At 38.5% G+C, this 18036-nt stretch overlaps 1 protein-coding gene across 1 annotated transcript in view; it reads right to left on the bottom strand.

Moving 5' to 3' along the window:
- Positions 1-403: 403 nt before the first annotated feature.
- Positions 404-18036, bottom strand: part of LOC139144866 (placenta-specific gene 8 protein-like) — a 52645-nt gene continuing 35012 nt past the window's right edge. The window contains exons 2-5 of the mRNA XM_070715684.1: positions 4388-4499; positions 3658-3754; positions 2606-2754; positions 404-1349 (exon numbers count right to left, since the gene is read on the bottom strand). Coding sequence (XP_070571785.1) covers positions 1245-1349; positions 2606-2754; positions 3658-3754; positions 4388-4483 — 447 coding nt within the window. The 5' untranslated portion in view covers positions 4484-4499 and the 3' untranslated portion in view covers positions 404-1244. The remainder of the gene's footprint in view (positions 1350-2605; positions 2755-3657; positions 3755-4387; positions 4500-18036) is intronic.

Here is an 18036-nt window from a genome sequence, read left to right as displayed (position 1 = left end):
TGAAAACTAAAATTACATATACTAGTTCATTCAGAATAAAATTCGAAATCATAATCAATAGATAAGGATTTCTACTTTCACAAAACAGAAAGACACAACAAAACACAATTGGAAATACATTAACTGTAGTGAAGGTAATAATCACTTTCCTAGTTTGTAAAGTGAGCTGATCAGACAAAGAAGTGCCAAAATTCCACCATAGCTCAGATTGAGCTGAAACGTTATCAGTCATTAGCCTATAGCCTATATCCCCTATAATGGAAGACAACGTTGTAAATGGCATTTATACTGGTGCATTGAGTAATGTCATGTATATGGTTTATCCAGAACAGGGAATTATGATTCAATAATCGTGGACTCAGTACTTGCACTATTAAATATGAAGCAGGGAGGAAAGTTTAACTTCTTCAATATTGTAATGTAGAATACTAATAAAAACGACCCCTTAACTCTATCCCTCCACCACTACCTTGTTCTCTGCTTGTGTTAAATAACTGTTTCCCTGCTTCATGATGCAAGTTTTACACAAATGTACGCAGAGATTCATATAATACAAAAAGACTTAGTCTAAGCGTAAAAACAGGTACATAGTAAATTAAATGGTACATGTATACACAGATATATTTGGATAGAAAATATGTACATATGTGTGTCTAGACGCAAGCATGTATGCACATTTATACATTTATTTATACATACATACATACATACATACATACATACATACATACACACACACACACACACATACATACATACATACATACATACATACATACATACATACATACATACATACATACATACATACATACATACATACATACATACATACATACATACATACATACATACATACATACCGTTCACACATGGAGCTGTTTGTCAGTCAGTCGAACAGCTAAACATTCATGGGCTATCTCATTTTAAAACGCAAAAGACTATACAAGATGAACTGAACAAACTCATTCATAGGATGCTTAGTCTGCAACAGCCTCGCTTATCATTGTTCATATGTAACTTGGATCAATAATCATGATGGACTATCTTTTCCTGGATAAATACAGTTTTCAAAGGCCAATATCATACTTGACACTTCACTGTTCAAAGTTCACAAACTAAACATAATTTCTTGAAATGCGCTTTTATCTTAGAGAAAGAAAAGAGTTGCAAATGATGAGATACAAAATGGTTAGTAACTTGGGTTGGCGGTGTCACCGACATCGATTTTGGAACACGAACGTCTAATAATGTCTCCTGCCGATAGTATTATCCCATTCTCGCGATAACTGAGCAGCTACACAGTATGGGCAGCAACTGGCGGCACAACAGTCATTCATGGCGTTACCCTGTAGGAAAGGAAAGATTACATTGTTTAAAATTATGCTTCACAGAAATGAAATACACTGTTGATCAACGAGGGCGCTATTGAAGTCCAACAGTTAGGCATGCAATGGGGTTCCAGCTATATATGTTATACCAGATATATATCGGTAGTATTGACTTTCCTGTCACGTTGACAGACTTCGCTGTCAAAAGAATTGACTTCTTCGACGATAAATATTGACCATACACATGCAGCCACACCTATTTCAGTGGTTAGAGTTTTCACCTTTTGACAGCGGTGAGAGATTTGGAAAGTTTAAACGCCCCAGAACAGCCACTTCCCTCATTCGCTCAGTGGCCTCCTTTGAATGTTCTCACTTGGTGAACAACCTGTGTCTGGTTGTCAACATTTCTTGAGAAAAATATTTTAAATTGATTACTTTATAGTTGAATGAACATTATACATCAAATAATGTTCATGTGTAATGTTGAGGTATTTCAATCTTTGCCTAGATCTCTCTTCAACGCGCCACTTGCCCACGAAAGTAATACCATTCACACCTTTACAGTTAAATGTCCACTGCGTGTGTACTTTGTCATTGACCTCAGCGAAATTTATGATGATGTACACGTCGGCCTATCTAGCTCTTGCATGCAACCGCCTAGAAGTTTCTATGGGGAGAGACCCTTGTCTACCTCTTGCATGTGCACCGTCATTGGCACGGGTATTTTAGCCAAAAGTGAAGTTATTTCTAAAGCACTCATTTGTATTTTAAACTGAAATGTATACTCGCGTATGGATACACGAGTGGATGATCTACCACCTACAATCCTAATCGCAGTCGGAGTTTGGGAATACCAACACTCCACTGACTCTTTCTGTTTAATGTGCATTGTCACTGTATGAGAAAATGCCTCTTTAGATATTTTACTGTAATACGAAATTTTACCGTTATGAACTTTGTAGACTACCAGGCTCAGTCGACAAAAGTAAGGGGTCTACCATTAGATGTGAGGAGGGAATGGTCAAAAATGAGGGGAAATGTGCAGCGCAGAGATTGTTAATACTGCACACTGACAGCTGTTGCATGCTCTTGTAAAGAAAACATTAATATCCAATTTTACCAAAAGAAATCTGTGGATAATTATAGAAAAAAGTGCATGAAATTTAAAACCCGACAAAATAAATTTTCGAAAGCGAAAGAAAATGCTTTTCGACATGCCGCGACCCCTCCTGCGATCTAATGGACAATTCCTAAGGATATTTTGTTTTTCTTACCGGGATGTTATTCATCGTTCTTATTTTCATCCTCAAAACCATCAAGTCGGTGGCCGCCCCAGGTACACAAATAGGATAGCAGCAACTTTCATCAAGCTTGTTGGCAAGGTAACATCGGTAGAAGTTATGACAACAGAACGATGCCAAGCCTGTAAATGAAGAGGTCAAAGGTCACCGATATACATTCAGAGACCCAATCTCAGGTTGAACAAAAAAGGAAAGTTAACGCGCCAATACATTTAAATTCAAACAATACTTTTATGTTAGAAGAGTACTTGAAACTTACGATGTATTATAGAGAAGTTTAATGCAGGAAATTTGAAGGTCGATTACCGAAATGCAATGACTGATAAATTCTACCAGAATATACCTACTTAAAATGTCAAATACTTAAGCAGATGTATGTCAAACACGTAATTCTTGTTTTTGACTTTTGCTGCACTAAAATTAGATTTGAGCACAACTCGAATTCAAATAACAACTTTTATATCTTTGCAGTGGCATGCAAGAACTAAAGCTATTGACAAGTGGAGTCTTACACAATGGTTACAATTTACTCTCTGCTCGTTTTTGTTCAATCTTCATACACTGTCTATCCTCAGATTGTCCTTTCTCTTTGATTGCTTTCAACAATTCTGCCGCTTCACTGACACTCACGCTCTCTATTCATTCACAAGTTCTTTGTAGTCACTTTACCCCTTGCCTTCTGTGGCACATTTTCTTTCAAATAACTGTTGGTTATCTACTCGCTGTGTTCGTAACGTGACTATAAATGATGTACTTAGACTGTCGTGTTGTCTTCGCTCTCAACCAACGCTTGGAATGTGTCATCATGATTCATGTAGGTAGGCATCTATACTCCTGAACTTCAATTGTATTTTATTTTAGTTTGTCTATACTTGAAAAGCGGATATGCTGGCCATCACTCACGATCTTTTCAAACCAACCAAAAGACAGCTGCACAAAATCGCAATCTCACTCATTCTCTCTCTCTCTCTCTCTCTCTCTCTCTCTCTCTCTCTCTCTCTCTCTCTCTCTCTCACCACACTTACAACTTCCACAATCTTCGAAGCATCCGCACAGTCCTGTCGTCCACTGACCAGGCGGTATAATATGAACGGCTGGGGCTGCGTTCACAACGACGACATTCTAAGGTCAAAGGAAATATGACAGTTAAGAATGTGATAAATAAACCATAGCGTGGTTACAAATTACAAGTGCACCTTGCTGAATTCCCTTCCATGTTTCAATCGATTTGCAAAATGGTCTATAGAAATTATATCAACACAAAATACTGACTCACATAAAATAGTTTTAATTACAGCGTGTATGCCATACTTACTAATGTTAAGGTCAAACTCAAATATTCCTATCGTACATCACGCGTCATACTCCGTGTATAGTCAATATCTATCGACGAATATATTATGGTGAACTGTGCACCACAATATAAATCTAAAGAATAAAATTAACCTGATATTGATAAACAATTTGTAAGATTCGCCATGACAAAGAATATTTCCCTCCAAAACCTTGTTATTGTTTTTTAATGGAACTAGCATTTTCGTCGCTATAAATTATCACTCACAAATCATTACGCAAATTCACTGCTAAAGTATTCTTTTCAGTTAAATCCATCGGTTCAGAGCAATAAATATCAAATTCAATTAAATTCAACAATACGGCTGGACTGAGTAACTATTTCTTAATGGCGTCTGATGGCACTGGGAGCTAATATTATCTTTGAAATGAGTGATGTGTTACAGTCACGTTTGAAGTTACCTGTGCCGTTGATGATTGCGGTTGTGTGACGACTGGAGCTTTCATGAAGGCTGGATCCCCCGACATGTAGCCGGGCGGTTCACCGGGCATCGCCATGACTGCCTTCGCTTTACTGCAAGTAACATCATAAGATCTATTACTTGAAAGAATTTTACAAGAAATCGAACCATTCAATTCGTCACAGATATCATTATTAGTGATTATCTGTAATGGTTACTTAATTTCATGAAACGGCAACTGACAGTTATTTTTTGGCGCGAAGCAGTCACAGCCAACAAAGGAGAGTTTACAAAGTGAAAGTAGCACTAGCAAAGGCAAGAACAACAAATCAATTCAGTTCATGAAATTTGCGGAGACATAATTCAGTGCCGAGACCGCTGAGCTTGTCGGATCCACTTTGAAAACGCTGCATTAGATAGAACGTTTCAATCTCTCACTATTTCAACAATCTCTTTATCAACTATACGTAACACTTGCTAAATTTTAAATTTCCAAATACAATATCGATGGCTATAGCGTGTAGGCACTCTTGAACGGGAAGTGAGAAAGAGGTTCCCTTGCTAAATTTGACTGGCCCTCGAATATTTGTTTTGATTGAAGAAACTGTGAACAAGTTTCCTAAGCTTTTCCTCTGAGTTTGCAATTTGTTTAAGAATTAATAGCTGTATTTCATTTTTGTGTTTTTCGTATAGAATACGTGTAGGCCTACATCTTCTTATTAGCTCCCTAAAGCATATTGAAATATAAACTATTAACCTCAGGTAGCCTTCACAGTGTAGAGTGTAAGTACCAAAAGATGTATTCTTACCACAAACGAATTCTACTTGGGACAAATGCTAAAGTTCAGCTACCAACAATGACATCGGGCATTATGTACACATACAGGCTGTGATCTTAAGTTTCACACCAGGCCTTCCGATGTGAATTTACAGTGGCAGAGGAAATCGTATCTTGCAAACGGAGCATAGAAAACTGAAAAATACATCGAGGGAAGCTATAACGTGTAATGGAGCCACGACACTACCCTATGGCTGGTGCACGCTAACCCCTGGACTCTCCACAGTCGCTGTGCCTTGTTTTGTGCGCGCCCACGATGGGCCTGCATTCGAAGACTACGCTATGCAGCTGTGAGCACGCGCTGCCAGACACAGCGACTGTCCGTTTTTGCAAGGGTATGAATATTCATAAGGGTACTGACCTCAAAAGAAACACCTATCTAACTGGGCGGAGAGAATATATACTAGTAGCCGGTAGACCTATATACGTGGTATGTTTTTATTTTTCATTTTTCATTTTATTTGGCTATGCTACTTGTCATTTTTGTTTTGATTAACGGGTGTGTAGAGTTCTATAAAGTACCCGGATCAGGCAGAAATCCGACCGGTCGCTTGCAAGAACGTCCAAGACCTAGGCCCTGGAATTCGCGTCGCGTCTCTGAAGGGCGCGCGTGTTCCAACAGGGAGGGGAGAACGCGAATCGCAGGGTCTCTGCCAGACTAGCTAACCCCCACCGTGCTCTATTCCTGTTTGAAAATATTGATATTTGTCATCATAACTGCTTGTTTTTTCACTTTGGTCCACTTATGTTGTCATAGAGGATTGGAAATCACCTCCTCGCTTTTGAGTAACCGTGGAACTTGCAGGCAAAATTTGATGAGCTGCATTAAAATGTATTTGTTGGCAGTGAGTCATCAAAAATAATTGTAACTTTGGAACAGGTTTTTTTCATCATATTTTTGTCACCTCACTTCTCCCTACAACATGTGCAGATACAATTGAAGGAAATGAAATGAAAATACTTATGGGTTATGAAGCCCTCCATTATTATATCTGACAGGACTCTTAGGATTGTTTCGCCATTTTTGTTTCTTGTTCCACCCCTATAAGCATAGACGGTCCCATATCTGATATTGCGTTTCTCTAGATAAGAGATTGATTCCAAAAAAGATTGATTTTATAATTATGGTTTCTGGTCAAACTTTGTGTAGCTCTATTCTTTTTCTACAACATGACTATAGTACTGCTTCTGATAGCAGGGGTTAAAGGATCTGTGTTATATTTGCTAACAGCGATTGCAAAGTATGATAAACCCTCCTCGCAATTCGGATCTCGCAAAAGTGGACGGGGTAAATCAGGCTTGAAACATTGTCGACATGGGGTTGAAGTAAACATTTCTCTCGTAGAACGCGATAATAAAATAATAATAATAATATTTATTTCTTATAGAGCGCATTACATTTTTAAAATCTCAATGCGCTTTACACAACACTAAAAAAGAGGTAAATTATAAAAAAAAATTACGAGAAAACACCAATAAAATGCAAAGAGATAAAATTTTAAAAAGTGTCTAGGAATAAAATGATCTAAAAAGATAAGTTTTTAACTGACTTCTAAAATTGTTATAAGAATTAGCAAGCCTTATCTCAAATGGTAAAGCAATCCACAAATGGGGAGCTGTAATATGACTGTAATGTTGACGTAGTATATGTATCTTCCAAACATGGTCAAAATTTACCTTTCAAATCGGGTTTCCCATCATTTTCCATCTTGTATATCTAAGTGTTTTTGTTACTAAGTCAAACTTGGAAAAGAATCAAACAGCTGACGGTCACATGAAACATAGGCCAAGTATCACCGTTAGATAAACTCTTTCAAAAATCTTTACATCATTCTGGTATCACGGAAGTTGCTTGGAAACTTTGGGCAATCAAGACAATTGGGAGTGTTGTGTGTTAAAAGACCAGTGTACGCCTGCAACTTGATGTTTTGTGTGCTCGGTATCCCGGAAAGAGAGCGACCCACGTCTCTCAATTTTTTAAACACGCGGTCATTTCAATTTTGTGGGAAAGTGCTTCATAAACTGAAATAAATTATATATTTGTCTATCTTGTTTCTAGAGATTTAAGATATGCTGTATCTTTGAAAATAATGTAAAAATAAGTAGATAAAATTCTTGAAACACGTATCGTGCATATATATTAAACGGTTACTATTGACTTTTATGAATTTGTTGCGTGCGTACGAATTCCATCTGCTTGTCATGTCAAGTTCTCTCAACTACGCCCTTTGTCGGAATAGCTTATATTTGTGGAAATCAACGACCATTTCTGAAAATGATGGCCGATCCAGGGACCCGGACATAGAATGTATGTAAGCCGTTCCTACACGAAGTGAAAGAGCTGTGGATAAAAATGGGCGTAACGCTAAATGAATTTTTGTGAATTAGTCCGCTAAAACAGGAAAATTGTTCACATGCGGAAGGTAAAACGAAGGATAAAACCAAACAAATACTTTTAAGTGACCATTTTGGATTTGCCTATCCCTCTGAACCAATCTTTCACTTTACTTTCACTATAAACGTCTAACACGCAACATAATATCGTCAACTGTCTCCGACAAATTGATCGGGGTCTGATGACAAAACATAAATCCCTATCATAACAAAAACACGGACTTTTTGATGTAATCCATGTGAAACTTACCGAAATGCTGTTTCTGTACGAGTGTAAATGTCGCCTACAATGGAGTGTTCCCTACATCTGTGATGTGAATGCACTCTCCAATCGCTATGTTTACTCGTGTTGCCTTGACAACCAGTTACATTTTACATAAACAATTACAACAGCATACGGAGAATACACCGACGCGCCAATTCTCGGCAACGCTAAGCTTAACATTCAAAAGCTATAAACCTCGCTTCTGCTCTCAACAAAGTAAAGAGACTCGGCTTTCTTTTTGGTCCTTAACGTTTATTTCAGGTCATAGGCCCTTTGTGAGTGAGTGAGTGTTAAATACTGACGTCATCAAATGACGCTGTGCCAACAAAGGATAGGGATAGAACAAAATGTGATTTGGGGCCTATCATTATCAAATATTGAGATTATCTTTCTAAGACTGAACTGTCCATCCGTGCTTCCTTCCCATCGTTCCTTGCAATTTTAAATTGATTCCAAATTTTATAAATTAGGTATCAACTCTGATGAATCTAGCGAACTTTTGAACGGTATTATCTGACTTGCGAGTTCAGTGGAATTTAACATTGGGTGCATTTATTTGTATTTCGGTCGTAAAAAACGAAAGGTTGACAATCTTGTCGTAGTAAATATAGATTGACTTAGGACATTGCTTGGTTGCTATTATCAACTGTAAGATCCTTGTCCTGGTCTATATTCCACATCCTTGACATGTTGAGTGAATTATATTTCAAATATCTAGCATATAAAGGACTCAATTTTGACATTTTATATAGATAATTTAGACACTTTACACTTGGCGTTAGTAGTGCTACCTTAACAGCATATTTTACAACACGTATCATTCTATCTATCATGTAACATTTCATTGAGAGTCCTTGGCTTAATGGAACGGTAAATTCATAAAACGATAAGTGAGTTCAATTGTGTCGGTTCATAACCATATTGGTGTATCAATCACGTGTATCATCAGTTTATAGCTTCAGACAAACTCAACCTACAGTTCGTAGAACTCAAATCGAAAGGACGCTGTTCACTTTGACCCAGCTCTAAGTGCAGCATGCAAAATCGTCACTCACAGGTTCATTCATCAGTTTATAGCTCGAGACAAACTCAAGCTACAGTTCGTAGAACTTAAATCGAAAGGACGCCGTTCACTTTCAATCTTTGATTCTGTGCTCGAGCACAAAAGCCTTCATGAACAAAGTACACATGACCTAGGGTCAAGTCCTTGTCCTCAGTTGACCTTAAACCGCTTGCAACTTCGTGCAGACTATATCTTCAACCACTCACCGTCCCACCCAGGTGCTTCAACATAAGCAATAGCTGATGGCACCTGGGGCATGTATTACCGGTTGTTGTAAATGTGGAGCTCCAATTATGGCACGCAAAATCGTCACTCCAGGTTCATTCATTAAAAAAGAACATTTTTTCCAAAATAACGATTGTCAATAAGACAAAAACGACAAAAAACCATAACGTTGAAATTACGTGACTTACTGAGTGTCAAAAATACTGTAAAATTCAACTACTCTACAGTAAATTAATGTGCCATTTAAGTTAAATAGAAATAAAGTTGAACTCGTGTTTGCATGAAGTTGTTTTTAATTTGGAAGACAGTGGACATGACTTGTCCATCTGAGGTAGGCTCCCACATTTGGTACAACCTAGGCTTGTCCAAGTCTGTGAGCATATGAATATTAAAAGATAATAAATTGAGGGAATAAACGTCAGCAGACTGTCGCGCTAAGTGGTAGGCTGTTGCGTAGATCGTGGGGTGAACGCTTTGGCCCACATAACTGTTGCCATGCCGCGAAAAGCCAGGCGACTGGAGGCAAGTCTAGGTACCACCCTTGGTTTATGTGACTGTCCAGCTGAAGTGTATCCCAGCCAGATTTGCATAAGAAAGCACGGTTTTAGATAAGATGACTTAGAGTTAGACTAAGTCTAGGTCACCTCTAGATGAACCTAGGTCAACTCTGGGTCGCAACAAGCGGTCATTTTGAGTAGCCAAAATCAGAACTTTGACAAGTTTTCCTACTTGTGAATTATTTGCCAAATTTGTATATGGAAGCACGTTGAAAGAGATAATGACTGGTAACTTTCTTCGGCCTGAGGGGGTGATAAATTTGGTGGGTTCACCTTATTTTTTATTTTGTTGTATTGTTGATAGAAGCACCATGTGAACATATATATATATGTATATATATATATATATATATATATATATATATATATATATATATATATATACATATATATCAGATATCTGGATGTTTGAAATGGTTCTACTATCCTATACACTCAATAAGTTTCGATCTTTAAGGATGTCATGATTCACACGCCCCCTGTCTCAAAGGATGATTATCTATTTCTGTAAGAACAGAGCATATAATTGATAATCGCGAATTTTTATCAACTCTTTCGAAAAATCAACATCCTTCATAATATATTCTTGAAGTTTGGCCTACTTGTGTTGTCACGTAGCAGTGGAATAAAAATCTGCTCCCAATGAAAATCACAAGTACCTCCTCTCTTTTAAGTAACGGTGACTTGCAAGCAATATTTGTTGAGCTTCATAACAATTATTTGCTGCCAAGGAACAAGTTTTATCATCATATTTTTGTCACCTCACTTCTCCCTACAACATAATGCAGATACAAGGAAATGACAATACTTATAGACTTTGAAGTCGTCCATTATATCCGAAAGGGCTTGTAATTGTAAACTCTGGTAATTTTTTCACCATTTTTGTTTTTATTCTACCAAAAAATATGTTTAAACACCTTTTATTTAGCTTGTCTACACAACATCTATACATGTACAATGTTCTGTTATTGTTTACATTTGGATTCTAGTCCGGACTAGAATTCCCTTGTCAACAAATAATGCAGTTGACACGAGAACAGGCTGAGCTGACAAGCTGAACCCTGTATATCTCAACCTATTGATATTAAATGCAAAAATATTGAAAAATGAAAAGTTCCAGCTACTGGCCCATTAAAGGGACCATAGATGTAACATGGTTATATTAACATTACACATGTACAGGCTGTGGTGACAGGCAGAACACTGGGTACATCGACATAATTTGAGAGGAGAACAAGAATCCGTATTCTGCAGCTATCCGACACAAATAGAGGAGATACACCTTACGGAATTTCAAAACAGTTATAACACATTCCCTCAACTTTTTTTCTTCGCCGACTTCCTCGTCGCCGGCTTCACGCAACCTTCAAATAATCACCCTAGTGACAGAACCTTAACTTCAAAATTCTTAATGCAGACAACGCAGCCTCAGTATCATTCCCTCCCTAGACGGGTCCCATACCCGATATCGCGTGTTTAAAAAGAAAATTTTTACGTTGTACACTAAAAGATAGATGCCATATTCAGGTTTCAGGTTTAAATTTGTGCATTTCTTCTCCTTTTTTCTACAACAAGACTACGGCTTCTGGTAACAGATAAGGTAGGTTCGAAGCTCTTGTACTGTGCGGTATTTGGAGACAGCGATTGGAAGATATGATAAACTCTCCTCGCAATTCAGATCACGCTAAAATGGACAGGGTATCAGGCTTGAAACACTTTTAGACATGTACTTTAGAAAGTATTTCTCTTGACCAGTATCTCATGTTGACGTAATTTATAACTCTTCCAAACATGGTCAAAATTTGAAATTGAAATCGGGTTATTCGATCATTTCCCACAAAATTCCTATTGTTTGTGCTACTACGTAAACAATTTAAAAGGATGACTCTCACATGAAACATAGGCCAAGTATCGCCCATCCATACAAGATCTGACAGATTGGTTTCATGCCAACAAAAACCAATACCTGCGAATGATTTTGTCATCAACAAATCGACCACTCTCTTGCAAACAGAGTTTACATCATTCTTACTGGGAGTATTGCGTGTTAAAAACTAGTGTACGCTGGCATCATGGTGTGCCGTGTGCTCGGTACCCCACTTAACAGCAACCCACGCCCCTCGCTGTGTTTTAAACTTCATCATGTGAATTTTGTTGAAAAGCTTCAAAAAACTGAAATGAATAAGATGTTTCTCTGCCTCGTTTCTAACGATTTAGGGCCTAACATATGCAGTATTTTTGAAAGTGATGTAATGTAGACTAGCTAATCTTGAAACACGTATCATGTATTGATTTTAGGCGATGAAAAATGACTTGTTCTTCAGACATAATTACCTCTACTTGTCAACACAAATACGGAAATAATTGGCTCGTTCACACAGTCCTTTACAGTACCAATAATCAGCTTTCTTTAACTCAGATCATCGACACAAGGTCAACTCACTTCATGTTTGATTCTTGTTAAATACGTTTTTGTCTGAATAGCTCATATTTATGGAAATCGACGACTTTTCCCAAAATGGTGGACGATTTAGGTTCCAACACGAAGTGAAAGATCTGCCAGTAAAAATGTGTAACACCACATGAAGTTGTGAATTAGTCGGCTAAAACAGGAAATTATTCATTGAGTTGAGGTGAAACGAAGGATAAAACCAACTGCACATGCTTTTCTGTCCCCTTTATGTGGATTTGCGTATCGTAACCGTCCTTCACTGGCGCTTTCACTTTAACATCTAACCCCATGACGCAACATGTTCGTCACCTGTCTCCAACATATTGATTAGGGTCTGATAATAAAACATAATTCCCGATCATAACAAAAAACCGACTCTTTAATGTAATTCACATGAAACTTACCGAAACGTTGACTTGGGAGTGCCGTGTATGGAGAATACTGTAGGAGTGTAAATGTCACCTACAATGGCGTTTCCCTACATCTGAGATGTGAATACACCCTCAAATCGTAGTGTTTACCCATGTTACCTAGACAACAATTTACAATTTACATAAACAACTTCAACAGCATACGAAGAATACACTGACACGCCTCTTCTTGGCAATGCTAACATTCAAAAGCTATAAACCTCGGTTCTGCATTCAACAAAGTAAATAAACAAGACTCGACTTTCTTTTTTTGATCCCTAACGTTCATTTCAGGTCAAAGGTAGCTTGCCGATTTGAAGTGAGCGTGTTAAATGTTGACGCCATCAAATGACGCAAAGAAATGGAAAAGAGAAAGAGCGTGATATGGAGTCTTTATTATCAAATATTGAGATTATCTTTTTAAGACTGAACTGTCATTCCTTCTCTCCTTCCCATTCTTCCTTGCAATTCGCCATTGATTCCAAATTATTGATTAATTCGGGATCAACTATGATGAACTCTGGTGAACTTTTGAACCTTATTACCTGACTAGCGAGAGCAGTGGAATTTAACACGGGGTGCGTTTATTTGTGTTTCGGACATAAAAAAAACCCGGAAGGTTGGCAATACTCTCGTAAATATAGATTGAATCGGGGCATTGTTTGGTTGCCATTATCAACTGTAAGATCCTTATCCTGGTCAACATTTCACATCCTTGACATGTCGTGTGAATTATGTTTCAAATACCCAGCATACAGAAGACTCATTTTAGTTTGGCACACTACAAATACAGTTACGTCATCTGTTGTCACCTCAATCGTCTTACCTTAACATCATATTTTACAACATGTATCATTCTATCTATCATAGCATTACATGTAATTACTGTACTAGATGTTGGCCAGGAATTTTATGGTTAATCAGACAGCGTAAGTAGCGACGAAGAAATTCCCTATTTCATCAGGAGTTGTTGGCTTAATGGAACGGTAAATTCCTAAAAACCACCAGTGAATTAGTCTGTCGGTTCAAAACCATATTGTGCTCCAATCATGTATATCATCAGTTTATAGCTTCAGACAAACTCAAGCTACAGTTCGTAGAACTCAAATCGAAAAGACGCTTTTCACTCTCTGATCCTGTGCTCGAGGATAAAAGCCTTCGATGAACAACGACTTCGGTTCAAGTCCTTGTCCTCAGTTGACCTTAGACCGCTTGTAACTTCGTGCAGACTGTATATCTTCGACATAAGCAATAGCTGGTGGCACCTGGGGCATGTATTACCGGTTGTTGTAAATGTGTCGCTCCGATTGTGGCATGCAAAATAGTCACTCGCAGGTTCATTCATTAAAAAAGAACATTTTTTCCAAATTAACCACGGTCAATAAGACAAAAACGTAGTGTTTCACTTACGTGACTTACTGAGTGTCAAAAAGTTCGCTGTAAAATTCAACTACTCTTCAGTAAATTAATGACTTAAATAGAAATAAAGACGTGTATGCACGGTTGGCGAGAAATCCTGCTTGCACACGGCTCGGTAGAGAGTCGTAAGACTCAGGGGCCGTGTGAATCATGGAATCACGCCCTCAAAGATCAAAACTTATTGAGTGTATAGGATAGCCATAGCAAAATACACAGGTCTGGATTGTTAAAGTATTTCATTTGGTATTCTTTCTTACTATTTACACAGGAGAACCCCACCCCACAGCCCTGTGACATTCAAACACATGGTGCACAGTTGTGAAAAGTCCTGTAACAGCCCTGTGGAGTGACAGACCCTGTACTAGTTTGTGAAAACTTTGTCTGTTGTTGTGTTTTGACAAACACTGTAGTGACATAGCTGTGATCCACAGGCATGTGCCACTGATGTGCATATTCCTGTGGAATGGCAGTGAATAATGGGCTGTTACAGGGATTTACTTTACATCTCAGTACTAGGATCTCTCATATCATTCACTGTCACAGCATTATTTGCCACAACCCAGTACCAGCCTATCACACATCACTGTACCAGCCTATTTTACAAAGTCAATCAACACATCAACACACATCACTGTACCAGTCCTATTTTTCACAGTTATGTGACACCTCGACACACATCACTGCGCCAGCTCTGCGTGTCAGGGCTGTGTGTTACCGGCGTTTTATGGCTTCCCACCGGTAACACAGGAGGAACCACGTTAGGACCCCCTAGCACAGTAAATTTATGCAATGGTAGGCCCACTTGTGCACTGTCGCTGCCCGGCCCCGGGTGTACTCTGTGTACTGCGTGCACGAAACTACTTTTATCGATTCAGTTTGAAAATAAACCATGTTAACCAAGATGTCTTACTTCTTACAACTTTGTTTGATCGACAGTGTGTTTTTACAGCCCCAAATCTATATACTTTGGAGGGGTGCATATTGTGTGTTTGTTTGTTTTCTTGTAATCTCGAACTCCCCAAATTCCCCTATATGAAACACAAAAGTATGGTCACCAAATTCATACGAAATAGTGCCTATTAGCTTGCACAAATGTCGGGAATTAGGCACAAGGTCAGTGTCAATATCATGTCAGGCACATTCACCTGGGTTAAGTCCAGTGACCAATGCGTATGTTTGGGGATAATTAGTCCGTGAAAGCATAGAAGCAGCGCGATTGTTCATTCAACTGACCGGACCAGGGACGTGGGGCAGGACAGTGGATGCAAAGAAGACTAGTGTAGCTGCAATATTTGTAGTCCGTAGGGGTCGTTTTACCGTCAAATCAAAAATGCACCTTACAGGCTATAATTATTGCTGATAGGAAGACCGACGAATCATGCCAAGTAGCTGATAACGGTGAGCATCACAAATGGCTTCATGCAACGAAGATAAATACAATTTGTGATATATAAGATGCATGACCTACTGTGGAGTGTTTTATAAAAGAATCTCAATCAAAAACATCAAAACAGCGAATTTATTCTATTGCAACAACCGTCTCAAATACATCATAAAAATGGATGACGATGGTGTATATTTACAACGGTAAGGGAGCCGTCATTATTTACGGCCTGGAGGGGTCAGAAGAATTGCTTTAGAAACTCCAAAATTTCGAGTAACCCCCCTGCCAACCATGACGTGTTTGAGTACCTCCCCCTCTCTGCTACAGAAATTTTGAGTGACCTCCCCCCCCCAAAAAAAAAAATTGGGAAAGTTAAATATCTATACAGTAAAATGGATTGCTGCTGCTGCCACAGGCCCTGTACAGAACCTGATTAAACCCTTTGGTACAGGTCTGTGTCAGAAAGAGGTTCCATTGCTGTGATAGGGGCTGATGTACAGATCTGTATCCAGTGCTCTGGTCATATCTAGTGTTCTCCGTAGGATTTTTTTTACAGGAGAAGATGCTGTGTGAAAGCACCACAAGTGACTGCGCAAGTGGTGACAGGGGGAGGTCAGGAGGGGGTGTCCCCCCTGCTGTCGTTGGAGCTTTTCAAAAATAGAGATTAAAATGGTGTTATTTGGTGGCACGTGGGGAGTATTTTCAGATTTTTTTCTTATAGATAACTCAAAGGAACAGAAATCTGAGACAGTATTCCAAAGCTTATATTCCAGTTCACTGATTTCAATGAAGATTACATTTTTTGAAAAAGAAAAAATAGCGACAGACATACATTTATTCACATTTATTATTTATTATTATTTTCCTGCATTAAAAGATGGGTTTGTTTTCAAGGCATTCCACTGGTTTTAAACTTTATAGAATCAGAATTAGCTTGCTTTACACATTTTCCCCTATTGGTAGCCTATACAATGTAGAATATAGAAAGCAGACGTTTCTCATGAATGATCAGGCAAGTATATCAATCTTTAATCAGGAAGTACTGAAAAATGTACTCAGTACTAGCCTCTAACATAAGCCTTGCCACGTCAAATAGCTGATCATTCTCGTCTGAAGATCACAATAACGTGAAACACAAAGTGTAATGAGTATACAGAGAATAATGTGTGTGTGTACATATACTGGGTATGAACATATATATCTCAAGCATACATATTGCTGTTCTTTACCACCACTAACTATCAGTGGTTCAGGATGGTCCTACTTAAATTTGTAAATCTCAAATGTCCCATGTACCTGGTAATGTATTACCTTGAATGAAAATGATTATTGGACTAGTTTAATGTCATATCACTATTATTGTTGTATTAATTCACAACTTCACTAAATGCTTCAGTACATATCAACAAAATTGAGTAGCCCCCCTTGTAGCTTTCGATTTTTTGAGTGACCCCCCTCTCAGATTCCTCCGACTCCCCCGGCCAAAAATAATGAGGGCTCCCTAATTCCTTACGCCGGGTACAACGTTCTGCCTGGAGGTTGTGAGAGACTATCGCCAGTGAGTGAAGTAAAATTCTAAACGCGAGTCACAATCATAAGCTTTATCTTAACAATTGCATAAAATATACATTTCAGAGATAATTTGATGAGACTGACAACATAAGAAATAAGACGGCGTTGTGCAGAACGTACAAATATGAGTTTCCCGATGAAGAACGATTGCAAATTCTCCCAACTTAGGTGATCACGTGATCGTGTTCGGGGCTCCAGCTGGTTAGATTGTAGTGCACACAGACTGGTCGACCGAGCCGTACACAAATCTCAGGTAAGTAGAGACTTTTCAAAAAGTTTTCAAAATATTTCGTTTTTCGATTATTTACATATATAAATATGACTGTCATGCAACCTGATAAAAAGAAAATCGCATTGCATACGAGAAATGTGAAACGCTCATTCCGCAAGTTTTGTTGGAACGACCGGATTAATTTTTGTGAGTCAGAATTTCTGATCAAACTTGATATTTTTGTTTTTGAAAAAGTAAGGTTAGCTAGGTATACCTAGACAATAGTAAATTTGATGTCAGTTTGATCTAATGCTATTTGATTTTGATTATGCTATCGATACCTTAGCCCTGCGTACGATGCTGTGTGTTCCGCTACAGCTAATCGCGGGGCGATTAGCGGAACACACAGCATCGTACGCAGGGCTATCGATACATTGGACTTTGTCATCGGGCCACGGTAATAAGGCCCAGCGTGTATGTTTTATTTCCACACATGAAATGGTCAAGTATTTATCTACGATAACCGACTCTGCGTGAAATGGTCGTATAGCGACGTCAATGCATGCAATCAGAAAGCTGGACGGAAGCGTTCCGTCCATTGAAAGAGCATTGAAAGAGCAAACGCTGCCCTAGTATCGTGCCTACGGTTAAACCATAGACCCTAAGGTTGAACTAATCATGGATGTACAAAAATAGAACCGATCTGGCCAGGACCGTCATCTGGCCCGTATGGACCCTGTAGCAAGGGTCTATGGACCATAGTATGTTTATAGTAAGAAGAGCGGAACATCTCCGGGCGATAGGTCTTTCATTTAAACTTCCGGGTTAGAGATAACACTAACGAAATGTATAGATGTGAT

The sequence above is a fragment of the Ptychodera flava genome, chromosome 12, assembly GCF_041260155.1.
Source record: "Ptychodera flava strain L36383 chromosome 12, AS_Pfla_20210202, whole genome shotgun sequence".
Classification (NCBI taxonomy): Eukaryota; Metazoa; Hemichordata; class Enteropneusta; family Ptychoderidae; genus Ptychodera; species Ptychodera flava.
Note: the sequence above shows the minus strand (reverse complement) of the source record. Positions and strands in the feature narration are given on the sequence as shown.